The following is a 27,865-nucleotide window of genomic DNA, read 5'->3' on the forward strand; positions in this document are numbered from 1 at the left end:
AGTGTTTTAGTTTCTTCTGTTAGCACAAGACGAAGAAATAACTAGCATAAGAGATCTCAAATTTAGTCAAAAGTAAATTATGTAGGACCTTAAGTCTTCTCTTTCTTTTTACATAATAGTCATGTTGCTTTCTGGGAATCCCAGGTAATGGGAAAGAGCATATTTTCATTGATCAAGCATGCACCATGACATGTAAATCGTGAAAGAGATAAGACTGTAATCTTGTGTTTGTCTCGTAGGTAGAATAAGGACATGAATAAGTGATTCAGTAATTTCTCCTTGTGCTGCATTTACCAGTGGAGAACAGAGCTTCACTGCAATAAGGGGGCACCCAGCCAGGGTTAGGACTTCTGTGTTAAATCTTCCTTTGCTTCACATCTCTTGCAACTTTTTCCCTAGGGAAGAGATTGTGTCTTCCTACATGTCCCTACAAAGCCTTCCTTTACAAGATCTTTTGTAATGCCTCCAGGAACTTCTGGAGAGATAACTCATAATAACATTATGCCTGCTAAAAAATAAAACAGAATAAGAAATTTCTCAATAGCTGAGCGTAACAGTGATAATAATTACCCAGATCGCAACCAAAACCAGGCACCAAGCTGGTTTTGTGACTAATGGTGTACATCACTCCTCAGTTCAAGCTGCCTACCCGGCTGAATTGTGACTGTTTGAAAATTTGTTAAACTTCTACAGATTTTCCCTCTCGTGTGTTTTCTGATAGCAGAACCAATTACAAGAGAAATAGATAAATTTTGAAAACAATAATATGCAAAACAGATGAAAGGACTTCGTTGGAGGTAATAGCAGACAACCATCTTTCTTCAAAACACCTATTTGCAGGATGGCTCTGCAGTGGTGCTGGAGTGGTGGACCTTGGTTGCTATTCACACGGGAGAACACATGGCTGCCTGCCTGCAAACTCTTCCTGCAGCGATGTGTGCATTGGCCTGTTGTGCTGCTTTGAGCTTCAGGCTGTGGTATGTGCCTCAGGCTTACTACCCAAGGGATTTTTACTTTTTCTCACGTACCGAAATTAGCTGAGAGCCTTCTCAGAAGTAACTTTCTTAGAAAAAAGCATTCCATTTCTTGAGCCAGACTTTCCAGAGGTGGGTTTAAGACTACGTCTTGCTAGGATTTTTGCAGTTCTCTGTAAATATAATTATTCTGACTGGTCCTGAATGTGCCTCTTAATTGCATCCCTAAAAGAAAGTTCTCTGGTTTCACTGATGGCACCTTGGGAAGGACCTCTGCTCCAGCAGGACCTGTCAGAGGGAGAGAGAGAGAGAGAGAGACCCACTGGTAGAGCAGACACACAGGCATGTCCATGTACCCACCTTTGCATGAAAATGCCATGCTGAGGACAGCTCCTTGGGTGTGGAGAGCCCACACAGGCAGAGACACTGAATGCCAGGGTTGGGAGAGGGGCTGGCAGAGACAGCTAACCCGGGGGAGCACACCCCGAAAAGGGGAGTCTCTGCAGCACCCTCCCTCTTGTAAATTACCTGTTTTTAAAGTCTCTTTCTTATTACTTTTTCAGGTTAAAAAAAAAAAAGTTATTCAGTGGCAGCACACTGGAAAACTTCCAAAATCTTGTCATGTTTGTACTGTTAGGATGTCTGATTTTCATGATTTTCAGTGTGTGTGGATATGTGTGTGCTGACACATCTCTTTCTATTTTGATAAGCTGTAAGTCTATTTGCTGACAATTGGGTTTTTTTCTGTCTATTTGCTGAATTTATTTTTTGCTCATTGTGAGGTGGCATCATGCAGATATTTACCATTAGCAAGAAAGAGAAAATTTGTTTTACATCCATGAGAAACACTTCTCAGTGTTCCAGTAAATACTGTTTTTGCTTTATGTTCAGAGCTTGTTCTTACTGCTTTTTCTACTCATGTTTCTACAGATACAACTCTTCTTTATTACCGTCTTTAGCTTAGGTTTCAATACTCCGTGTCTTTTGTTACTTAATGTAATTGTACTGCTTATTAAAATAACTGCATCTGCTAAAGATTCATTACTCTGGTTTCACATTAACCACAGATCTCCCATGTGCTTGATTATTTTTTCCACTGCAATTAAGAAACTTTAAGATAGCGTTTCCTCTATTGTCTCTGGATTTTCTGTGAATCCTCTAGACCTGTGGTCTCCCACTCCACCTGACAAATTATTTAATTCTGTGTGTAAGCCGAAAATTTACAGCATATACTAGTGAAGGAATAGTATGTTTATCCTACATGCCAGACATGCCATCATGAATTTGTGAGAAGCTTTTCAGCTTCAGTGCATAGCAAGTCTGTGCTAGTTTCAACACTGTAAATTTTCTCTCCATGCTTTCTTAATTCCTTTGAAATACACTGTGTTTTCCTAGAAAAAGTAGTTCCCCAGGCTTCATTAGTAATAATCCTGTAGTGAAAAATGTCAAATATTGAATTTCACTTAAAGAGTAGGAAAAATAATTTCTGTAAAATAAAAACTATAATTGGATAGCAGGGTCACTTAGCTGTATCTTCATGTCCTTTTTCTAAGAACTACTCATTTTCTTTCAGTCTCAAACTTTCTAGGTTTTTTCCAGAACTAGTATAGTCAGAGAAATACCAGCAAAAAGGCTGTGATGTGGCCATGCTCACAAGCATAAAATACTTCTGATTCTGTAAGAGAGCTTTTTTAATGGGATGTCCACTTTTAGAGGACCTTTGGCATCGGAAAGGAGGGTGGTAGGTTGCTTTTTGTAAGGTCTTAAACATTTGGATTCTTGTAGAAAGTAGTCCTTCTATATGCATTATTTGAACCAGCTTATGAAAATGGAATGAACGGGTTTAGCACTGCTGAAATGGGGAATAAACCCCATCCTAGGGATGAGGTTATGTGGTCAAAATTCAATATCTCTTAAGTACAACTCAAGAATACTCAGGAAACATATTAAAGACAGTCAATTTTCAACCAAGAGGATGTGCTTCCTCTTATCTGACTTGACTTAACCAAGGGTCTGAGTCAGCTGCTTAATTGACCTTTATAGTGACAAAACTAGCTGTATATCATCCTGAGAAGGTGTCTGAAATGTACGAGCTCAAGCACCCCCTGCATGGTTCAATCTCTCTCTCTCTCCATTGACGGATGAGAGAACCCAGGCAACCAGTCTGTGCTGGATAACTAACTCTTAGATGAATGAATCAGGAAGACATATCCCACCAGAAAGGTCAAGGGAGAGAAGAGATTATGTTAGAAGCAAATATTGCAAAAAAATACATTTTTTAAAAAAATTTGCTTTTGGGAAAAATGGACTTTTCTTAACCACAACCCTGTGTGATTTTTTTTGGCACTAAACTTACAATGTGACTAGTGAAACAGGCTAAGTATATAATCAGAAAAAACTTAATTATTTAGCATTAACTGAGAAGCATTACATTGGGCATATTTTTATATAAGCACCAAAACTTTCCACTACTGATCTCCTTAGAAGATGGAGCTTCTTTTCAATTAAAGAAAGGCCTGTATTATAACACACCAGCAGCTGCTAGTTAATCTTCATGTTCTGTTTCGGGGCAAACTCTGATAAGGAAGTAAAAACTCCAAAAAACTTGTTGCCAAGGGTAACTTTGCTTTTTGACAGTGGAATGCTTTAGTAATACCAAAGACCTCAGTGTGAAAACACAAAGGGACTCCAGTTTAAGAGACTGATTGATTGGAAGCCAGAAGGCAAGCTTGTATCTTGCCGTACCTAAATGAGGGCACTGATTTTTAACTTGAGTGATACCAGACAGTAACTGCTTGTTATTCTCTTGGGCTTGAACTTTTACATTTTGCTAAATGTGATAACTCTAGCAAATTGCACTGTGCAGCCTGACATAATATAATGTTCTATATTTTCCCATACGTTCCCCTACAAAGCAATTGCAGCCTCGGTAAACTAGATTGGCAACCAAACAATCATCTTAGGTTGCAAAGCTTGTAAGCTCTCTGCCCTTTGATCTGGAGGGCTGGCTCTTCAGTGCAAGCCTGAATTGGCCCATTAGGTTTAGCAGTGCTAAAGATTCATGTAACCGAACAGGCTGGAAATTAAAAGTTTCCCAAGCACTGTCTCAGGAAATAACAGAAATACATTATTCTCTCATATTCTACTAAATTATTTCATATGTAAAACTGTTTGAAATAGTATTGCTTTCTGTGATCAAAGATTAAATTACGCATGACCACAGATTTTACTATCACACCAAACAATATTTCTTACAGAACATATTCTTATGTTCTTATAGTCTTTCATTTCACTTTTATGTGTTAATGATAAGAATGCTTATGTTACACAGTTATTTCTGCATTATTTATTCCATACTTGGTATGCGAAAATAACCTACTCGTTTTTGTTATCAGCAAAGTTGAACATCTAGTTAATTTAGCCCATTTTCTTTTAATTTTTACTTTTTAAATAAAAACAACATCTATCCATAAAGGCAATGAATTTACTATGCCAGCATGTGGTTGGAAAATACGTGTGCTACGTGTGCTGTATGAAGGTGTGTAATTTCTAATTACATTCAGGATTTAATGTCAGGAGCTTTAACTTAGGATTGATCAAAGGTGAGAATGGAAAAGAGAAATGAACTCTTTTAGTGAAGATGTCTGAGTTTCACCTCCCAATTCTGAGATGATATGTAGTGTGATCTTCAGGAGAGGATTCTTAATGATTACCCCATTTTGTCTTGTGCTACATCTTTATTTTTTCTTCCTCATCCTTAGATTTGTTTTAGTCTAAGCCTGTGACTTCTTGTCTGAAAAGATAAGAAAATTGTATCTAGAAATTGTCTGCAACCAAACAATCAACGCTTCTTATCACAGCAGGCAATAAAATATTTTAGAGTAGGATTGGGCCTAAGATCAGCAATTTTGAAGCATATTTTGTGCCAGTATTAGAATAGCAGGCTCATAGGTAGTAACATCTGTCTTGATGGGGGTTGTGTAGGTGGATCACACAACAAATCTAACTTGGTCCTACTAGCATCTTGGCATTGCTTCTTAAGATCAAATTTCTAATTCAGACAAATCACACAGTAGCAGCATCTTAAGCAAATTTTCTATAGGGCTGATATAATTGCCCTATATATGATGTTATGATACCCCCTCCATCTCTGCTTCCCCTTGCAGTGCACAGTAGTCACAGCTATGTCTACAGCATAGATTCATTGACTTCTTTTTAGTAACAGTGGGAAAACAGACAGACAATGGGCAGACAATGCTACTGTGCTGCGTCCACACATAGCATACTGCATTGGGTTTGCACAGCCAGGTTTTGGTAGCGGGGCGGCTACAGGGGTGGGTTCTGTGAAAAACTGCTAAAAACTTCCTCTATGCCCAGCATAGCCAATGCCAGGCAGGTTCAAGACAGGTTTGCAGCTGGCTAAGACTGAGCCAACCAGGAATGATGGTAACACGTCTGTGATAACATATTTAATAAGAGAAAAAAAAGTTATTGCATGGAAGTAATTGTGGCCAGTGAATTGAGGAGTGAGAATATGTGAGGAACAACTCTGGAGACACAAAGGTCAGTGGAGAAGGACGGGGAGGAGTTACTCTGGGCACTGGAGCTGAGATTATCTTACAGCCTGTGGTGAAGACCATGGTGAAGTAACTGTGCCCCTGCAGCCTATGGAGGACCACGGGGATGCAGAGATCCACCTGCAGCCTGTGGAGGAGACCCACGCCAGAGCAGGTGGATGCCCAAAAGAAGGCTGTGGATCCATGGGAAACCTGTGCTGGAGCAGGCACCTGGCAGGGAACTGCAGACCCATGGAGAGACAAGCCCACACTGGAGCAGGTTTTTCTGGTAGGACTTGTGGCCCTGTGGGAGACTCACACTGGAGATGCCTATGCCTGAAGGACTGCACCCCATGGAAGAGTGACCCAGGTTGCAGCAGTTCACAGAGAACTGTTGCCCATGGGACGGACTCCTGTTGGACAACTTGGCAGAGGACTGTCTCCCATGCGAGGGACCCCATGGTGGAGCAGAAGAATGACTCTTCTCCCTTAGCAGTGGCAGAAACAAGTCATGATGAACTGACCATAACCCCCATTCCCCATCTCCCTGTGCCACTGGTGAGAGGGAGGAGGTAGAGCTTGGGAAGGAGGGAGGGATGTGGGAAAGGTGTTTTTAAGATTTATTTTACTTCTCATTATCTTGAACTGATTTTGTCAGGAATAAATTCAATTAACATCCCAAAGTTGAGCCTGTTTTGCCCATGATAGTATTCAATGAGTGATCTCTCCTGGTCCTTATCTCAGCTCATGAGTTTTCGCTATATTTTCTCTCCCCTGTCACTTGTGGAGGGGAGTGATTGAGCGGCTTTGGTGTGTGCCTGGCATCCAGCCAGGGTCAAACCACTACACATATATGACATCAAAATCCATACACATGACAAATGAACCACTGGTAGATGGTGAATAGTTTCTCATTACACCAAGACTGATGTTATACCTGCATGGAATTAATTTACATCTTGTATCTAACTGAAATGCACAAAAAATCCACCCAAACACAAAACACCTAATCCTGAGAAAAACTAAATATCTAAGCAAATTATTATAAACTACAATTTAATACTCTTCAGTCTCCTTTTTCAATCCCCTCACTTTCATTGCTATGGCTTAAGTTGCTAGAACTGAAGCTGCGTCTTTCTGTTTTGAGAAGTGCCAATCACAGATTTGGTTTCTAGAGAATTGCTATGGTATAATTTTAATATAGACTTTAAAAGAACCATGTAATCTGAAAATAACCCATGTTGTGTGATTTCATGCTTGTGTTGAGGTGTGTTAAATCCTAGAGAAGGGTACCAGGACCTGACTTTGGGTGAGAAAATTTGGAAATAATAGTGTTAATACGAGCATTACTTAACTGCACTTATTTTGTAAGCCATCTTATGTTTGTGTATTAACCCTGCAAATATACATTTTTAGAGGGTTATGAGCAATAGTCCCTTAGAGCTGTTCTTCTGACACAGGAGGCTGTGTCATGTCAAAATCATAAGCCCTGTGCTTATTTAACCCCATGCTTTCCCTTCAGCAAACTATAGGTGCCAGGGTGTGCAGGTTGGTGACTCTTCTAGAGGCTCAGTATTCAAATGCTTAAGGTCTTTCTCACATTTGTTCACTTTTGGTCGTCCTTCACAGAAGTCAGCATGTCCTTTTCAGAAAATTTGTTTCCTAATAGAATACTTCTGTGTGTGTAAAACAAAAAAGGGACAGGTTGTAAATTCTCGCGTGCTCTGTCTTTGGGCAAAGCTGTGCGTTCACTCCCAAGCAGGAGGAGAAAAAGTGCAATGTTATTTTACTACGTGATTGAATGAGAATGTTTTGCAGTTGTACAATAGAATTAAAACCTTCTCCTTTGCTATCTCAAAAAATAGGTAGACATTGCTGTGCATGAATGGGGAGTACCTTCACTGACTTTATTATTTACACTATTCAAATTGTATGTTCCTCTTAAATATATATAAACTCATTATAGAGTACCCGTTTTGGCTTTAGGTCTGAAACATATTTGGTTTCATATTACTTTATTATGATATTGTTTTCACAGGGAAGTAATGATGCTGATGATTAATTGACGATTAATTGACAAATAATTCTGCTTGGAGTGTGTCAGCTGTGCTGAGAGACTATGGTCATACTGAATACCGCAACCACTCTGCCAGTGCTGCTGCTGCTGCTTAGGAGTGCAATGAGTGTATTGCCAGGAAGTGTAATTAAATGAAACATGTTTTTTCTTGACTTGAGCTTTTTATGAGATTGTTCCTCAGGGTTATACTTTTTAACTGTTACTAAATGTGTTATCTTAAATCTTCAGACATACGTCAGGCAGAAACAATGTTTTATGGGTATTTTTTTAAGCTATACTTCTTTTGGATGTAGTCTAAATTACTTTATGTCTTTAAAGTCTGGAACTCCTTACGAGTGGCAGAGTTCCAGGTGATTAAATAGGAATAAGAACTTAAGAATGGACTTCATGGCAGAGAGAACAAGAAGTCCCAAACCCATCTCTAGTTCTCATTTTTAAATGTTTGGGATTATTGTTTATTGTGGTTTTTTATTCCTCTTTCCTAATTAAAATATTTAAGGTATTCTGCACACTGACTTGCAAAATTCTGGATGTAGAGTGTAATCATTAGAAATACTATGTGGGAATAGACAGATTTGTGTAAATTTAGATAAATGGCCTCCTCTTTCAGCTAGCAGTACATCAACAATTACCTTTTACCTGAAAGTACATATTCTTTTCCAATAACTATTCTCCAGCTTTAAACAGAGGTATGTTAATTACTTCTTTATGCCATATACTAATAAAACTTAACTTAAATAAGAGCCTTCATTGAACAATGCAGTTACTGAGTTAAAAAATTCTTTCTTTAGATCAAGAACAGGAAATATCTGCTTTGAATAAAGTTTTCTATTTACGTGGTAAGGACTTTTCCTCCACAGTGATGTTAGGATTTTTGTTCTGCGTTTTAAAGTGTACTCAAAACCAGTTGAACAGAAATGCCAGTAATATAGCTTAAATCAACCAATCAATCAATCAATTAAGTTAGCACTGCTATTTCAATTTAGGATTATGTCTGGTATTTGAATCTCACTTTGGAAAAAAACCCAACCCAAATATATTAAGTACAAATCGTACGAATTTCAATACCTTAAGTTGCATGGAAGTCTTGGTCTGGAAAATTTCCATCCTCCAGGGAAACCTTATGTAATCACATGATAAGATCAACTTTGGGGATATCGCTGTTGCCTACGCCTTTCTCTCATCCACATCTCTTTTTTTTTAAAATACAAAAATCAAGAGCTGTCACTAACTACACAGGTTATATTTTCCTTCAGCTGGAGGATTTGAAAAATATGTATGAAAAAAATTGGAGTGAACACTTTTACCTTTGAAGGACAATTCACATCAAGCAGTGATGCTTCCTGATGTACATCAGTTGTACATCATCTCAGATGACTATGAATCAACAAGAAGCAGTGGCTTTACTCTGCCTCCTAACTCAACAAAATATACACCTTTCTAAGTAAGGGCCACTTACTTAACTCAGAAGCACTTGGAATAGAGAGGGATTTAAAGGGATTTTTCAGTAGTGATGACTGAATTTAAGACCTGGATTGTACAGGGAGGAAAACAGAAATGGGCACTTAGCTGTGTACATGGAAATGATACTGCTGATCTCAGGAAACATTACAGCAGTTAGTCCATGCTAGACTGCAGCCAGTTGAGCATTGGAACTGTCTCCTTCAGCTCTGTCTATTCTGTGGTAATTATTTAATGCTTTCTGACAGACAGGGTAGGATGGAGGCATGGGGAGGGTGGTCTCTGCTGACCCTGGAATGCCTTAACTCTGGGCTGAAAGTCTCCAGCAGATTAGCGTCCCAGATGTGACACTGGCATAGACAGGATTTTTTACTGACATGAACTAGTTGTTGTGTTGTTAGGGTTAAAACCCTGTTCTGCCCTGGAGTCATGGACTTAAACATCTACCCCAGCTGAGAGGCATGTTTCCAGCTCTTGAGTTTTTGCTCAGCACATTTCTGGGTTGTGTGCAAGTGTTAGGCAGCAAATGGCTGGTGGTTTTCTTTCAGAACATTTATAAGAAAATAAAACCATATTACTGAGGGTTTTTTTTCTGGAATACATGGAGGGGTTTTTTGCTGAAAAAGACCCAACTTTATAAAGCCAACTAAGTATTTGCTTTTCTGAAGAGAAATCTAAAACCTTAAAGGAGATGTTTTAGATAAATATTTGATCATTTCACAATTACACTTCTGAAAAAAAATCAGAAAAAATCTTGATGAATCTAATAAGAAGAAATTGTGTCAACCTTTGAAGAAATTTTCCAAGTCAGATAATTTTTCAATGCATGCACATGGTACAAATTTACAGCAGTACAAGGACCAAAGTAATCAGTAAGAATATAATAGTTCTTCCTGATGAGGAGTATAGAAAGCCTATAACTTAGTTTTCTGCTGCAAAAATTCTCTCAACTAAACTCAGCCAGTATTCAGTTTCACAGCCATCACTTTTTGGTCTGAGTTAATCAGAGACATGGAAAGCTCATACACATAAATGAACCAACCACAGGCTAGAAACTCTTCTAGATGCAACAGTAGCAGGACAAAAATATGTCAAATTTTTAGTGTCCATTTTGAGACAAACTAATTGCATTTTCTTCCCTGTGTCACCACTGACTACGTACATGAGGTGTGATGTAAGGCTGTGGCCTTATTCAGAGTCATTTATATGGCAGTATGCAATCCCATATGTCTTTAAAATATAAGATTAAGTTGAAGCTACATTTTTGAGCCAGAAAAAAAAGTCATGCTTTTCAGTGTAGAATCATCACTTCAAAAAGATCAAAAACCTGTTGTCATTTTCATATCTAAAAATAAATTCAGGTGTTTTTTTTTCTGACATTCAGTGGGCTATATTTTCTAAATAGGGATACTACGGTGAGACTATGGATATATTTTGCTAACTTTCATCGTCTGCACGAACAGGTATGAAGAACAAACCACAGCTGTTAGCATCAGATAAAACAGAGCAAATAAAAAAGGAGAAAACCAGGAATAAGCAAGAAAGTCTTCCAGGTTTCTGGAGATATTTTTTTTCCTTTTAGAAAATCTAACTTCTTGGACCACTTGAGGTCTTTTAATTTTCATCCTGTTTAATACATAACACATTAGTATCTTGACCCTGCTTGAGATGCAAGCCACTGTTATATTAAAATTTTGATTTTTTTTTTTAAGGAAAAAAAAACAGAAACAACATATGACAGGTTCAGTTTGTGCAATAGGTAAAGGGATAATAGGATAAAAGGGATAATAGATAAGGAATAATAGTAACCACGGTGGTGTTGGATCAAGGGTTGGACTTGATGGTCTTGGAGGTCTTTTCCAACCTGGCTGATTCTGTGATTCTGTGATTGATTCTATGAAATAGAGAAGAGAGGAAGAAAAATTGAAGATGAGTAACTTGGCCCTGGAAGATATAAACCTTCTCTTTGTTCATGTGATGTCAGCCTGTTGACTAGAATAGGGCTTCTGTTAAAATAACAGGTAGACAGCACACATCTTATCTGGTTTAACATTATAATGACTTGAAAATTTTTTAATTTATAGTTTTTGAAAGTCAGTGTTTTCAGAAGTGTTAAGAGATTCAGTACCATGAAAGGAGCTCTGCAAAACTTCTCAACCTGTCCGATGAACACAGGTCATGTCAACCAAGCACCATAACTGAAACCTCTACTTTTGGTTGCAGAAGGTAGTGTCTTCATTTATATTTGAATATGGTGTATTTTAAATACCTCCTTTGAAAGCTCTGATTTGGAGTGGTGCAGGATTATAGTACCTCTATTATGTTTTGCCGCTGTTAGTGGGAGTCAGATAGGTTCATATATGTGAGTGTGCTCAGATAGAAAGACCTTTTTCCCAGGCTTTCAAAAGAAGATAGAGGAAGATGCAGAAAGCAAGTCATCATGAATAATAAACCATGAGCTTCTTACCACAGGTTTCATGAAAAACAGGAGAGATGGTGTCTTGTTGCATGCATTTATGTTTTGCAATCCCAAACATGTTGGGCATTTTAATGTAGCATGAATATGGGGCTTTTGTTCTCCATGCCTCTGGCAGTTAGGAAATGTCAAGCAGAAAATGCACTTTGCCTGCAGGGGAAGAAGTCACCGAGGTGCCCGTTGGTGCAGTATCTCTGCAGGCTTATTCACAACATGGCAAAGAGATGAACCCTGACAGCTGGGTCTTCCTTGCATGTCAGCAACAGGGAAAACACCACAGAGGAGCCTCAAAGAATGAGGTAAAATGGGGAAAATAGGTAGTTACATGCATATTCCTTTTTAGTCTCCTGTCAGCTTTTTTCTTGGTTGCCTTGGCTAACAAGAGGTGGATAGGAATTCACAAGGACAAGAGAAGGAACTACGTTTCAAAGTCAGGTTTCTTCATAATTATTGAAAATGAAAAGTGGATTCCCATTTTCACTGCAACCATCTAAACTACTCAATCACTGATTATCTAATTACTTGACTGAAAATGTCATTTGAGAGTCCCTTGTTGTAAGAGAGCAGAGCAAACAAGGCTATGTATAAATAAAATCCAAAGAAAAATTAACTGTTCACTTAAATCTGCAGAGTTTAATGACTATTATGTACCATACCTATTTTTAATCACTATTTTTCTGTATTTCACTCCTTTTCCCTAATGTGCCATATCAAATTATTATCTTTTCGCAAGTATTCTTAAAGTTGCACAAATTGTAACTGCAAATTGTGTTGTCATTTACTGAGGCTGCAAGTGCTCTGGAAATCAGGCCACCCTGATCTAGATATTTAATTGTAGATACCTGCTTTAACAACTGATTTTACACCTGGGACTACTTATGTGCACTTCTAAACACAAGTGATTTTCTGAATTTGGCCCCCAATTTGACAAACATCATTGTTGTTCATCATTATTTGTAAGGCTGGCCAGAGAACAAGAATTTTGTTTATTTGAGAAAAAAATGACATTTTGGAATTTCTTTTCAGCTTGGAGCAAAGTAATCTGTACAGATGCTCTTTGTGGAAAGTGAGAGAGGAAGTGTGAGGCAGCCTAAATAACCAACTTATTCTATGAGCCAAAATAACAAATAGCTGTGTAAAGAGGCAGCACTCACCTGGGATGTAGAATGGCACATTTAAATCCCTACTCCAGTTAATCACTACAATAGAGTAAGAAATCATAGTTTTTAGGTTTTTTCTCTGCTGAAGTTATTCTAGTAAATAAATACAGTTAGCTATTCATCGGATCAGAGAAGGGGAGCTCAACATACCTAAGAGGTCTGGTCCTCTTTCTTCTCTCATTTCAATGAGAAATAATGATGTGACCCTTAGTAAGCTGGCCATTAAAATATCTCCATACATTTCTGAATAATTCATGATTAATGAGATTTTCTGAAGATGTTTTTTAATAGAATTTTGACCACTCCTAATATTTTCTTTTTAAAAACTTGTTTAAAAACAGAAAGAGAAAGACCTCTTCAACCGAGTTGTAATAAAAACGTGTAAAAAGCATAACTTCACTGCTGTTCTTCATGACTTATTTCTGCATCTGAACAATATAAGTTATCCTACAAGATGCAATAGAAGTATGTTTAAGGATTTATTTTGTTTTAGCTTCCTTTTTCTTTTCCTCATTTAAGAAAACTGAACAAAACTGTTTTTTGAAGTGCTGTTATTATTTAGGTAACTGACACTAAAAAATGATGACAGGATGTGAGTTTCTAATTTTGGTGATATCCCATTGTTTTGAGAGGAAGCTGGTTTTGAAGTAGTGATTGTAAGCACAGCATGCAGTGGGATCTTGTAGCAGCAGGCAGAAATGTCACATGTTGGGACAAAAGTACTCCTTTTTCTTGGTAGATACAGGGATAATATTCCCATGACCATTTCTTTTACTAACCTATACATTATGTGGAACTTCAGAATTCTTGACATATATCCTGCTATTTAATGTATAAGCTGACGTGTTACAAGGCCATTTTTCTTCTGTAGTATTTGGATAAATATGCAGGTATATGATGGGGCAGAGGGAAGAAGAAACATCAAGCTGAAATGAATTTCTGAATCTTTGTCATTCGATCTGATATATTTGGGATTGAATTCTTATTTAATGGGAAAACTGACTCTTATCTCCTTCAAAAATACCTTTTACTTCCATAGTGCAGTACAGTAATGCATGATGATGGGAGGATTACTGAGAACAGTGAACAGTTCAGATGATCTCCTATGAAGTATTTCAATCTTACCTCCAGAACAAAACTGTGGGGCATCCAATTAAATTGGCATCCTTCCATTAATTTCTAAGCCCAGTGAAGTGGGTTGTGCACTTCTTGAATGTACATGCAGGTACTCAGCATCATTTGGACTTGGTACTTTGTGGATTCATACCTACAAGGCTGGTCTTGATACACACAGGCTCTGGCTGCTTCTTATCGCCCTTCCTCTTTTGCAATTGATTTAGTTTTTTGAATGAAATGCAGAGAGATAAATTGTGTTGACAATATTTTAATAATGTAATAAACTGTTCCTGCTTACTGTGTTCTGGTCCTCTGGCAGCACATGAATGTGCTTACAAAATAAAATGGATGTAAATTTACGATGTATATACATTCTTTTCCTGTTTAAAATAACCTTCTCTCTCCTGATGCTCTAGGTGACCCTGCCTTGGCAGGGGGTTGGACTAGATGACCTCCAAAGGTCCCTTCCTACTGCAACTATTCAGTGATTCATTGGTTCAGTGATATTGAGGCAATACTGCATGGCACCCTGTGTCTTAAGAGTTGCATTGCCAAAGCTTGACTTTTCTTGTAAAAATATTAATCTTTATTTTATTCAGTTTGAAGGTAGATATGATAGAATGTGATGAAATCTTTGAAAGCAAAGGCAAGGGGAAAAATCCTTTCATTTTAATACTGTCCTCTATATGCTGATATTTTGTGGAATATGATCTTTCTGAAAAGCAAAATAATTTTTTTCAAAAGTATTCATGTTTGCCCCAGGGACATCATCTCTGACAGAGATGATTTAACATCATCCATCCAAATAGAGAGTGAACACTTATACGGGAATTAAATAATTTCAGCCTACCCTGAAGTCTGGTGATTTAATTGTACTGGGGGCACTCGGGCACCACTGAGAGCCCTCCAGCTCATCACTGCTGTAAACAGGCTGAAACACCCAACCTCTCAAGAATGACTTCATGTTAATAAAGTCTTTACAACTGAGCAGATTTTAAAATAATTCTGATTTCTCGTACATGTCAAAAAAATTGTAAAGTCCATTTTGAGTTGCTGAAGAATGTGGGCTATACCTCTAGGCTCACCCTAGATACACAGAATCTAAGGGCAGCTGTAATTTGAAATACTACAAAAGAGGTAGAAACAGGGGTGAAAAGCTCTGACTCGTTCAGACACCAAGCTGGTTCAGACTTTTAGCTGGTTTATATCCCCTTCATGCTGGAATGTTGCTAAACAAGACTGGGCAGGAAGAAAGACAAGTGACAGTGCAAGACTGGGATGAGAGAAGAGAGAACAAGAAAGGTGGTAACAGAGGTTTTGTCAAGATGTAGTATTTATTTCCGTTCCCCACTAATGCACTTGGGCAAAATGAAATTTTTGGCAACTTCATTTCTTGAGTTTGCAGAGTGCTGAAAGTACATCTCAACATAACTACAATATAACATCAAGTCTTCTCTTTTAAAATAAATGTATTACATAATTTTTATATCCGTCTTCATACCTGCATTAAAATAGTCACATTGAGATATGTTTTCTTTTTTCCTTTTCCTTTTCATTTTAACCTTGACAGGTTGAGCCATTGATCCAGAAAGGCCATGAGAATCTGGTGCACCATATCCTGCTTTACCAATGCAGCAGCAATTTGAATGACAGTGTGCTGGACTATGGGCATGAATGTTACCACCCCAACATGCCAGACTCTTTTCTCACATGTGAGACAGTAATTTTTGCCTGGGCCATTGGAGGAGAGGTAAGATGAATGTCTGTCTAACATGGTTCATCAATGGGACTTTACAAGGGGGTGTATCATAATGAAGTTTCTTCCTAGTATATTAGAGATTACTTTATCTGTCTGTTTTTAAGGATACACAATCACAATCCCTAAATGCCTCATCAGTAAGTCCTCAAACTCTTATTGGCCTTTTAAGTATGCAATGCAATGGTGATCCTGAGTGACAAGTCAAAAGTAACAAAAATAGTATAGATGCCGTAGGGGAGCTTTGGAGCATGGAAATCTATCACTGTATCAGCTTGTCCTATCGGGTATGAAAACACACTGCCTCCAGCAATGACCAGCTACCTGTGGAGAATAACAGAAAGGAAAACAGTGTCTGTAGGTGACTTTGTAAAAGACACAGACACAGGACTTTCCAAATAGATTTAATTAGTTATGTGCCTCACCAGGACCTGGTTTCATTGTTGCTCCATTCAGGCATATCATTCTGAAGTTTCCTACACAGCCCCAGAAGACATCATTTCAGTGTAGGAGAGACCCTGTGTCAGTGCTGAGCCAACACAAGGACCACTTTGCTCACGTCAGAGGGGGCATATCTACAGAAAATACAGGCTCTGATTGCCATGTTCACCTCAGGCTGTGTTTTCAGCTTATTTCATATGTCAATTTAAGCTCCAGTTAATGCTTTCAGCTGACATAATGCACCATTACTGCCAAAAGAATTCCACCCCTTTACCCCCGTGATTCACTGTGTGCCCACACAAATGATGGTGTAGGCACAGAGAGGCACTGGGGTGATGATAGTTTCTGAAGCCTTCATTTGCCAGCCTGCAGTCCAAAACTATCTGCGAGTGCTGCAGTGCGAGGAAGCCAGAGCTGTTACGTGGACTCATCAAAAGAAATTTAATCCACTATGAGCATTATCCCTGACATATGCTTTGAGCATTTTTGCCACCAGCTATGCTCTGACCTAGTCTTTGTACTTTAGAGTATCTTAATCTAAGTGAAATTAAAAACTCATATAAATAAGTTATCATTTAACAAGCACTATGGAGGCTTTTGCAAGGATGATCCTGATGTTAAAGATTGGTAGAGAGGAATCTGACAGATCTGGGGTACATCCAGGTTTAACCTAGTACCCACTTCATTAACTTCAGTTTACCCTTACATCGAATGAAGGTGATAATATTTTTTACTATATATTACAATTAATTCATTAATGTCCATCAAGCATCGGAAAGTTGGAATCTCAAATTGCGCATTTCAGAAAGTTAGAATCTCAAATTTCATATTAAAATATTAGCTATATACTATAAAATGTTGCAGATTAATTCCTGTTACAGTGAGTTTGGTAAATGAGTTCATTTAGGAGATACTGGCATTTTGGTTTGATTCAGGAGTGAGCTTCTGAAGTAAATCTCCCAGTTATTCCCACTCAGCAAGCTCTTTTTATCATCATGAGTGGTTTGAGAATTTTCACAATCCCCTTTGGAATGAACTTAAACTGAATGTGCAGGGGTGAACCCAGCACCTTCTAGCAATAAATGAGGTTCAGTGCATGGGGGCTGACCAGAGCTTGTCCAAAGGAGCATCATTTGGGGGCAGTGGGTCCAGCACAAGCTGTAGCAAGGTACAGAAACTACTTCTTTTGCAATATTGACTTGCTAATGTAAATGCAGCCATGAAGATCATCTTTATTGTTCAAATAATTTTACTTAGAATACAGTGATTTGTGCAGGAAAAACAAGTTAATTACATGCAGTCTCAGTGTTCCCTGGAAATTGCTGCTCGTAGAAACTGGGAACATTTAAAATGTTGATTCACTTTTTCATAAGGGTTTTATTGTCAGGCTAAGTGTTTGATGATGCAATGTTTATACATTTAAAATGAAATTTTCCTTTTCTTCTCAAACAATAAATACAGAATAAATAATCATAAGATCACAGGATAATGCAGATTGGAAGGCACCTCAGGAAGTCTCTAGTCCAGCCTCCTACTCAAAGCAGTGAGGTCAGACTTGTTTGCTCAGAGCTTTGTCCTCTAGCTATCATGGGATCTGCTATTTTACACTGATAGAATTATTTAGTGTACTGAGCATATAATAACTATATTATATCAAATTTTCATGTTCACAAAGCTGTAAAAGAAGTTACCTTTGTAAATTTTATCATTAATATGATCATATCATTGCAAAAAGAAGTCACTGTATTTATAAAGAGAAATTAACTCTTAACTGTGGCAAAAATACCTGAACTCTGTATGCATGTATTGATTTCCAGGGCTTCACCTACCCTCCACATGTTGGCTTATCCATTGGCACAGCATCTGACCCTCTGTTCGTTCTTATGGAGGTGCATTATGACAATCCATCATACACAGAAGGTTTGTAGCCTCACAGTCTTTAAAACATGCAACATTGGAAAATGTACTAGGCACAAGTGCTCATCACTGCATTGCGTGGCGAACAGAGCAAATACAAAGCCACGGCTTACTTTTTCCTGATCACAGGAAAAAGTGATTCACAGTGTTTTTCTCACTGCTCTCAAAAGTTTAAGCCAAAGTCAGTGAGAGATTCAGGTATACAAGAAATTGGGGACCAGGTGAATAAATCTCCTTTTATCACTACATTCTTCTTATTATCTCTCTCTCCGTTTGCTGGGAAATCCAATCAGAATGAAAACAAGCAGTATAGCACTCAAACTGTGAGGCAGCAACACAGGAAATGATCCTTTTATTAATTTTTATAGTTTTTTTTTTTTAAATCTACCTGAACTGTGGGCAGTCTCTGAAGTTGAAGTACAGACTCAGATTGCTAGACCATTCACTGGGTAAAAGCAGTTTGTCTTATAAGATAAACTTTAAATTTATAACAGTGTTTTTTAAACGTTCCTCCTGAAAGTAAATTTTATTTAGAAGAAGTAAAAGGAAGAAACCAATGAACTTCAGAAAATCAGGGGAACTTTGAAGCTGTCTTTGGAAAAGATATTTTTTGTTCTGAAGCAGAAGTTTGTTAGCTACTGTACCTGAGAATATTCTGGTGATTTTTATACATGAACTGAGTAAAATCCAATACAGCATAGTGTACTGGCCTTTCTTTACACCCCTGTGTTTTAAAATAAAATCCACTATGTGGGTTATTGTGTTCTGTCTTACTGTCATTTCCCCCCTTCATGTTGTTCTAAATTAACTATCATTTTTTTAATTTATTTAGTGACAGACTCTGTCCTTTTAGCATACACATTTGCATGGGATACAATAAACTTTGTTTGCATCCTTGATATTGTATGCTTTTCCATCAAATGTTACCTGCAAGCCTCAGAAGTCGCATATGGAAAAACTGTGTCTGATTTGGTTGTGTCCCTAAATTTATCATTTTGTTTTAATTGACTGTGCTTTATGACAGCATTGGTTTAGTTCAGGTGGCATATACAGAAGCTGGAAATCAATAATGTTTTGTTTCCTTTTCAAACAGTGTGGACAATTGCAGGGACACTCCCAGGTGAACACAGGATCTCACTGAAGACCTGGAAAAATTCAGTGTAGGCAGGGAAGGGTGCCTGTAATCCAGGTCCTGCATCTCCTCCTCCCTGGCAAAATACACAGTATAAAGTTGTGCCAGGACTGTGAGAGCATACACCTGAGTGCTCTGTCTGCTTCACATGGGGACAAAAGAATTCTCCTGACATAACACCAAACTCACCACTGGGTGACCTTCAGTTTTGTACTCTGTCATCTGTGTTACCCCAGCCTGGGTCTCATGGTGAAAGGCTGCACTGTTTCCCTCACTTTGTGACCTGGGGTAACGTTTTCCTGATCGACTCAGATTGGCAGTCACTGCTGGCTCCCAGTCAGGAGCAGTTCAAACATTTTTAATTTAATGTGGATGTTTCTGATTTTGTAGTCCTTAACTTCACTTTTCATTTGAAAGATGGCCTCTTTTCAGATTGTTTATCAGAAACTCTGACAGACCATAAAAGTGTCTGACATTTAGATGTTAGCAACCAGTTTGAGGGGGAAATTCCACAAAGGAAAAATCCAAGTTGATGAGATTTCATGAATAGCTCCAGGAAGGGAGCGAGTTTGGATTCCCAGATACTAAAGTTGTGATGTTGTGGGATAGGATATATCACCATAAATGTCATGATTCATGTATTGCAGAATGGTTGATTACCATTTTTAATTGGCTATACACAGTTCATATTCTTTGTTCCTTAATAATTATATACAGTACTCCATCTTAGATATTTTAGTGACTGGGTAACAGTCTCTGCTGTGTCCCTCTGCTATTTGCTTATCTTAAAATAGACTGTAATATCATATTGGTGTAAAATTTGGCTTCAGGCACTGCTATGTCTGTTTTTTAGAAGACTAATATAGGTCACTAGGAAGCCTCTTACCTTCTCTGAGATACTTGATACCCTTTTGCATTTTTAATTTTCAAATTTGAAATTATTTCAGCGATTATTCATAAATACAAAGAAAAAGTGAACTACCAGAATGTAGCAGTTGTGCAAATACAAATTAATCTTTTTTGTGTGTATCTCAATTAATATGAATGACTAATAATTATAAGCATTTAGATGATGAAGGTAACATAATTGTTACACAAACAAACATATGGCTAAACATATGTAGGTGAACAAAATAGACTATATCTTTTTGACTGTTAAAAACTCATCCTCTTCACAGCAGGTTTTGGTTCTTCAAACTAATTTTTGAAGTCAAGAGAAGTTCTTGAGACAGTGCAGCATTAAAATACCCTGTAATTCTCTTGTCTGCCTCACTCAAGGTACTGGTGTTATGTACAGGTTTGGGATTTAGTAAGCAAATGTTCATGTTTAGTTGATGCTCTCTTAATTTGAGAGATTGTAAAAGGGGCATATTTTGTCATTTGAGGTATGCTGTAATGTAACAGGCAATCCTAAGCAAAGGAAAGTATAATTAATGCTAGGACTCCAGGCAAAGAAATAGATAACATTCATAAGCAGAAGATAATTTTTAAGAATATAAAACACAAAAGTTTTAAGCTTTGCTTTAAATATTTAATATGAAAATCATACACGGAACCTTTTGAGGTCTTATTATTTCCTTGTATTGTTTCTTCTGTCTGTGATTTATCTTCTTTTCCCTGAAATCCGTGTTGAATATCTCAGTGGAAGGGACAGGAGGGCTACAGAGAGTACATATTTTTCCTTCTCATCTAAACACCAAAGAGAACAAGATACTGTGCTTAAAAACTGTCCTGTGGACTGCCCCTATTTATTACTTCCTGAATACAGTTTGAACTCATTTCCAGGTTATTGAGGTTGATTTCTCGATTTTCATGTAAAAAACTTAGGACATAGCATGAAAAATGTGAAACAATTTGGTTTTGGTTTTTTTGTGTTTGAAATACAGATTTATAGCCATGGCTCACTGTGTTCTTTTGTTGCAGGCTTGATAGATAACTCTGGTCTGAGGCTAATTTATACTCCAGTTTTAAGGAAATATGATGCTGGAGTTATTGAAGCTGGTCTTTGGGTCAGCCTCTTCCACAATATCCCACCAGGCATGCCCGAATTTGTGTCAGAGGGTCACTGCACGCTGGAATGCCTGGAAGAGGTATGACCCCTGCCTAAATCCATTGGTTTTCCTTCATAGAAATAGTTTTAGAGAGTCACTTTAACTTCTTGGGAAGATTGATGTGAGCAAAGGCATCTGGTACTACATGTTGCCCTCCAAAATGCTGAGTCTTTTTGAAATGGGTCTTAAGACTGCTCAGTGTTTGGGCTGCTTTACTTACATGAGCAATACTGGATGACACAGTGCTTGCAATGTTTTAATTTTGTGTTGAATATATAAGCATACACTGCTTTCCATGGCAAAGCTATTAATAACTTGGAATAGCTAGCCCAGAAAAAATGTTGAGACTAATTCAGACCTGTGCATGTGCAAAAGGCTCCTAATGATGAGGTAAAGCCTGAAAGGTATTCTTAGACCAACCACAGAAAATAAAGACCTGACCAGGTTTTGTTGTATGGCCCAAAGTACATTTATGCATTTATTAAATACTTGGTTTCATTAAGATAACTTAAATATCTCTACAGGTAATGGAAGCATTGTCCAAGATCTGTGATTAATGTATCATGGTTGATTCTCATATACTTTGTCCTTTATGAGGAAAGGTTGAATCAAGAACTTAGTTTACTATGAAGGCCAAATTAGACACAGAATTTAGATTTCTTCTTGGAGGTGTTAAATATTGCATATTCTCCTAGCATTTTTCAGCCTTAAAACACTTGAGTAATCTATTTCATGAGGTTTCTGACCCTAGGGCTGTTCTTGAAAGGTACTGCAATAAGAGACTATTTCTACCTTAAGCTCTGAACAAGAACCAAAGTTGAGCATACTGGAAGTTTAGATCAGTAGATCTAAATGGGAGTGAGATCAGATTTGTATCAATTTGGAAAAGTTAATTTTCAAATGTTCTTGACCTGCAAAAAATTTCAGATGTGAACTTACAGTATTTCACTACCAGTTCACTTGAAGATGGGAAATAGAGCATATTATTATTACAGCCTCTCAATTTTAAGTGCATCTCTTGGCACGGTATTGATGACAACATCATTCATAACTACAGAGAAATTGTTTTTCACAATAAAAATCCACATTCTCCAGTATCAGCCATTAGCACTAAAATAATGTGCAGGTTTTATAGTATGATTCCCTTGGAAGTCTTAAACTGTTAAGAATTATTTGCAGTCTAGTTGATTTTCATTAAAAAAATGTATGTACTAAGAGTAAAACCATGGGTTTTTTGTAAAAAATAATTACAGAAAAAATCTAGCCTTTTTTTTGTGTGTATACAACCTTAATTTCACATACAGGTTTGGTTTCAGTCTAGACTACATTTTGCAGTAAACTGCATGAATGCAAAATGCATTAATTAATATATTTTCACTCTGTACATTACATTACATGACATTACCTTGCATTTGGACACACTAATAGTGGTTTCCCTTGGCCAGGCTCTAGGTGCTGAGAGACCTACTGGGATTCAAGTGTTTGCAGTCCTTCTTCATGCACATCTTGCTGGCAGAGCTATCAGGATGCGCCACTTCCATAATGGCGAGGAGCAGAAGCTGCTTGCTTATGATGATGAGTTTGACTTCAACTTCCAGGAGTTTCAGTATCTGAAAGAAGAAAGAACCATCTTGCCAGTACGACACACTTCATTCTTTCCCTTAAACTCTTTAAGAGATCATGTGCCTAACATTTTTTCACATGTAGGATTAATTTTGCTATGAAATTTCTTACCATTGCATCATAGAATTTTTGAATGTTTTGTTAGTTTTTCCACTTATCGCAGACTAATGCATTAAAATTTCGTTATCTCAGGAGTGTCCACACAATTCACCACAGAACTGGCTTGGTCCATCAATTCAAGCTATTCTTTGAGTATGTTTGATATCCACAATTACTTGATTTGAACTTTACTATCACAAATGTTTGAGCAAAGCAGATTACCAAATCCCACATGTGCCTGGCTGTGCCATCTTTGTGCATCCAGCAAGACGAATAATGGAAATGTCAATGCATGGCTTTACAGAGCTGTTGGAACCAAGTAGCACATCGTCAGTTTTTTCACACAGCAAATGTCCAGCCTTGCAAACATGTCTACAAATCAGCCATATCTTCTGTTTGCTTCACATTTTTTGTTGTTGTTGGAAGGAAAGCTCCATACTTATCTTCCGCCTGAGGTTTTACTTGTAAACACAACCCTTTTGAAAAAGAAATCATACAACTCTATCTATTCTGCTTGTGAAAATAGTGTAACATAACTTATAGAAAATTTCCAGCTACAGTTATCTTATTAAGCAGTAGCTATCCATAGATATCACATGAAAAGAGTCTGGGTTTTTTGTGTGAGTCATTCATTTAAAAATTATTCACTCATCTTTTATTAGTTCCAGCCAGCGTATTTTTTGATGTTTTGGCCTGAAGACAGAAAGTTTAGTGCTGCACACTCTGGGTGCTCCAGATCTGGCCAGCAGAGAAGCTTATCCTGGTACATGGGAACAAGCCTGTTACTTAATAGAATCGATCAGACACAAAATGTCAGAAAAGACCAATGAAATCATTGAACTTCAAGTATGGTCAGGAGCCCCATGGTTTTAAACTTCCAGACTTCTTTTCAAGTTTCTTTGTCTCTTCTGTCTCTTCTCCCACACTGGGATACTTTGATATTTGTACTTTAAAGGCAAGAAGCTAAAATGCTAAATTTCTAGTTTAATTTCTACAGCAAAACCTGGATGTTCAAGTGCAGCATTTACTCTTTGAAGTCAAACTGCTTGTACTCTACAGGGACTTCAAAGACAAACTGATGTTACCTCCTTGAGGAAAGAAGTGTTGAAAGGTTTAGGAAGAGGGCTGGCAGAGGATGACAGGTTTGCAGAGAAAGCTTGTAATATTTTTAAGAAAATCCATGCAGATTATAGAGGAAGGCCTCTTACAATTCAAGAACATAAGGGAGTAGACAGCAGAAAGACTAAAAAAGGTATCTGATACTATCAGCAACATGAAAAAAACCCCACCTTGAGTCGAAAGCCTTTTTTCAGGCCTTTCTTTGCTTTTATCTTATGCAAAACTACCAATGCAGCTTTGCACACATCATCTGGTGTAATTCAGATAACAGTCTAATCAATTAACTAATAATAATATAATTTTTCAAGTAAGTTCTACTTATTCTCACTTTACAGAAGCTCTTCCAAGGGTGTATCCTTCTTTTAGCTTGTGGAGTCCAGTTTATTTGCTTTCTTCACGTGCTCACACACTCTTCTCCGTTTAGAAGCAAGAGATCAAATATCACAAAAGGAACACTTTTAGTGAACCTTATACGGTCCGTAACCTAATGAAAGCCATAGATCTTTCTGGTGGGAACCAGCATATTCCTGCTGGAAGTAGTGAAGCAATGCCAGTTCATGCTGCTTCAGAAACCTCCATCTCCATTTGGCTGACATGAAGCTGACACACCTTCTTCCAGCGGTCTGGAGTACAGACTCTGCTGGCATTTATCTGGTGATGAGACAGACTTCAGGAAAGGAGAAAATCTAAGCCTTTAAAGGGTGATCTGATTTTTTTCAGGGAAGTATAATGGGTGATAAGGGAAGATGATGATACAAGAAAAATAAACCAAACCAAACAAATATTTGGCAACCTTGTGACATGAAGTTGACAAAAATACCAGGTTTTTGGTGTCTGGCTATGTCCTTGAATATTTGAACTTCCACTTGGTTATCGTGGTGATTTTGAGATTTGTAGTTGATTAGGTACAGGGAGTAAAGGTATTAGCAAACAGCTGATCAGTTTGTCAAGACACCAAAAGGTAATTGTATGCACTTGAGAAGGTAAGTATTAAGCCTTTCCCATACATATCTGTCAATGAAGTGAAGTCTTTGCCTGCCACTCCTCTACTCCCAGGCTTGGCAGAGAAATAGTTGCCTTTGTGATGTGGAAAACCTTCTTTTCCTCATTTGCCAAATATTTCTGCTGTAGTTGGCAGGATAAACTGGCCTGGGTAAAGTAGCACTGGATGAGTTTTGGAGCAAGAATCATTTGTATGCATCGTCTAGTATATAATTTTCCAGAAATTGGATGATAACTGGGCACCTTCACTGCTATTTAAAAAAAATGCAGACAACAGTCTTAATAAGACTCTATTTAAATCCATGGGGTATCCCTGAGAATCTGGGATAATATGAATGCTAAGTGCCGAGGCCTTAGCATATGGCAATTACTTAACCCTTCTCTTTGAAAAAGTCATATCCACTGCTCTGATGTTTATTTCTTAAGTGCTCACTATCGTCTGTGGTTACCTGAAGTTGGTGTTAATAAGCTTCAAAATTGCAAACTTTCTAAATTTTGTGTTCCAGGGAGATAATTTAATCACAGAATGTCACTACAATACTGTGGACCGAATTCGCATGACATGGGTAAGCAATATTTAAGTGGATCAAAATAAGTACACAGACAATATTGGAGATTAGAAACTTTTTCATAAAACATTATTAAAAAAGTGAACTTACTTGTTAAGGCCTGTGTGCATGTAATTATGTATTATCTTTCCTTTCACAGATTCTTAGGTTTTAAAATCTTCTGAATGATGGTGATCATAGTCTTATCTCTAGCATAAGGCATTCATATGACTAGTTTATAACAATAAGCACTTCAGCTCACAAAAAATCTTTAAAAGTCAAACTTTGCAAGTATAAGGAATGCTTTCATCACAACATGTATTTACATGCAAATTCTGCAAATTCTAATGAATTATTTTAATGGACTTACTACATGTTTTTCCCCGACATTGTGATTGCCAGTTCTTATGTATTGATTTTTACTTAAGATATGACCAGGATGTTACTGGACTGTTTAGTTTTGTGCCTAATGTAGAATCCAGGCAGAATGCAGTTCCTTTGGACTGGGAAGAGGAGCCGAGGACCCTTCCCCCATCAAGGGGGTCCAGCTCAGGTTTGGTACACGTCAGCGCAGTCTCCCAGGTGCAGCTTTAGAGGTTGGCACTGGCCATTGTGATGCAACCACTTGGTTTTGGAGGTAAAAGAAATTTGGGTGTTGGCACACGAGCTGGACTGTATCAGTTGGCTACAAAAATGTAGAGTGATGCCAGACCCAGTATGCCTATGGGAGGCATATAGCTGCCTTCACATGGATCTGATCTTGCTTACTGGGGAGGGACTGGTTCCAAACCTCTAGGAGGTGAGACCTGAGGGGTTTCTGTTCTGCAGGGAAGAACTGTTCCTGGCATCCAGTGAGCTCAGGGATACTTCTCCTTGAATCATGGCTTGCATGTAGGCACATGCAGTAGTTATATTAAGAAACAAAATAGCAAGAATGGAGGGGTTTGAGGTTTTCTCCTGTTTTTCTGTGTGGTGACCACACTAGTTCTTGGCCCCTGGTTCATGTGTTTTGTCTTCTCCATTCCCATTCCTGTGATTCCATGAGATTTGTGGAACTGTACCCACACAGGATTTAGGATTATGTAGCTCATAATCTTCATATTTACCAAGATTAATTTTAAAGTAGTTGTTTGCCCCATGTTACTCAATGGAAGAGTGTTTAAGATTCTATTTCTAGAAATGTTACTATAATTAATTCTTTTATAATTAGTGCTCATTTTTTCTTGAGTCAACATTGTCTGTTAGCATAAATAAATGATTTTTTTCTTACTGTTTATCTTCATGAGTACTTACAAGCAGAGTCCAGAGAGATACATATTCCATCCCAATCTCCATTTTACTAGGCAATGCTTATTTAATTTCTTATTTAACAGATCAATTATCTTACCAGGTTTTTTTCTACCTCTGTTCCACTTTGAAACCCTTTTCTGAAACATGGTTGATATAAGTACCTTGGAGGCAACTGAAAGCAAACCTGAACTTCTCAGATAGTACTCTTCAACATAATATGAGTCTTATTTTATTCATAGATGTTCTTTCTGTGGTCTTTTTATCTTAGAAGCTATTGCTTGAGCTTGCTAAATATTTTGTAATTAATTGTGTAATAACTTCTTGTTACTTGATAACCTAGCATACAAGATAAACTTGCTGAGTTGGCCTCCTGATACACATTTCATTAGCATATAAATGCTAATCAGTGATTTCATTTGTGGGATTCCAATGCTACCTTGATTAAAAGAAAACTCCCATTTTCAGGGTGGTCTGAGCACCAGGAATGAAATGTGCCTGTCATATCTGCTCTATTACCCAAGAATCAACCTCACCCGATGTGCGAGTATTCCAGATATAATGGAACAGCTCCAGTTCATTGGAGTTAAGGAAATCTATAGACCAGTCAGGTATGCAAAATGTTTATGAATATGTGTAGCACCTCTACTTCTGTCTATGGGGTTATAGAATAATTTTTAGACAACTTTTCTTTCTGGTAGTGCAACATGGTCACTCATGCTGCTTTCTTTTGATCAATATGCTGTGCTGATAAGTATTTTTCCTGCCAAATTACTCTGCCTTTTTTTTTTTTCTTTTGATAGGAAAGCAGTTTCTCCTTTTAAAAAGATTATATTGTTCACATCAGGGTTTTTTTTTTACCCCAACCATCTATGATTGTAGACTACATATTAATGTTTTAAATCTATCAATTTATTAAAACATACCAACATTTCATATATAGAGAAATAATTTTGAAAAAGGAGTTTGTGAGCGTAAGTATTGAATTACCCTGAGCAGATTTGTTGTCAGCAATTCTGCTGACAAAAGTGCACAAAAAGGGAAGAATTTGTAAGGTAGAAAGGAAGGGA

The 27,865-nt window shown here is 37.6% G+C and overlaps 1 protein-coding gene across 1 annotated transcript in view; it reads left to right on the top strand.

The window, feature by feature from the left end:
- Positions 1-27,865, top strand: part of MOXD1 (monooxygenase DBH like 1) — a 50,470-nt gene that overhangs the window by 16,446 nt on the left and 6,159 nt on the right. Inside the window, exons 5-10 of the mRNA XM_029962735.1 lie at positions 15,391-15,570; positions 17,835-17,937; positions 20,990-21,156; positions 22,563-22,754; positions 25,467-25,526; positions 27,264-27,406. Coding sequence (XP_029818595.1) covers positions 15,391-15,570; positions 17,835-17,937; positions 20,990-21,156; positions 22,563-22,754; positions 25,467-25,526; positions 27,264-27,406 — 845 coding nt within the window. The remainder of the gene's footprint in view (positions 1-15,390; positions 15,571-17,834; positions 17,938-20,989; positions 21,157-22,562; positions 22,755-25,466; positions 25,527-27,263; positions 27,407-27,865) is intronic.

Source organism: Manacus vitellinus, unplaced genomic scaffold (genome assembly GCF_001715985.3).
Source record: "Manacus vitellinus isolate BGI_N305 unplaced genomic scaffold, ASM171598v3 scaffold_4_pilon, whole genome shotgun sequence".
In the NCBI taxonomy this organism is placed as follows: Eukaryota; Metazoa; Chordata; class Aves; order Passeriformes; family Pipridae; genus Manacus; species Manacus vitellinus.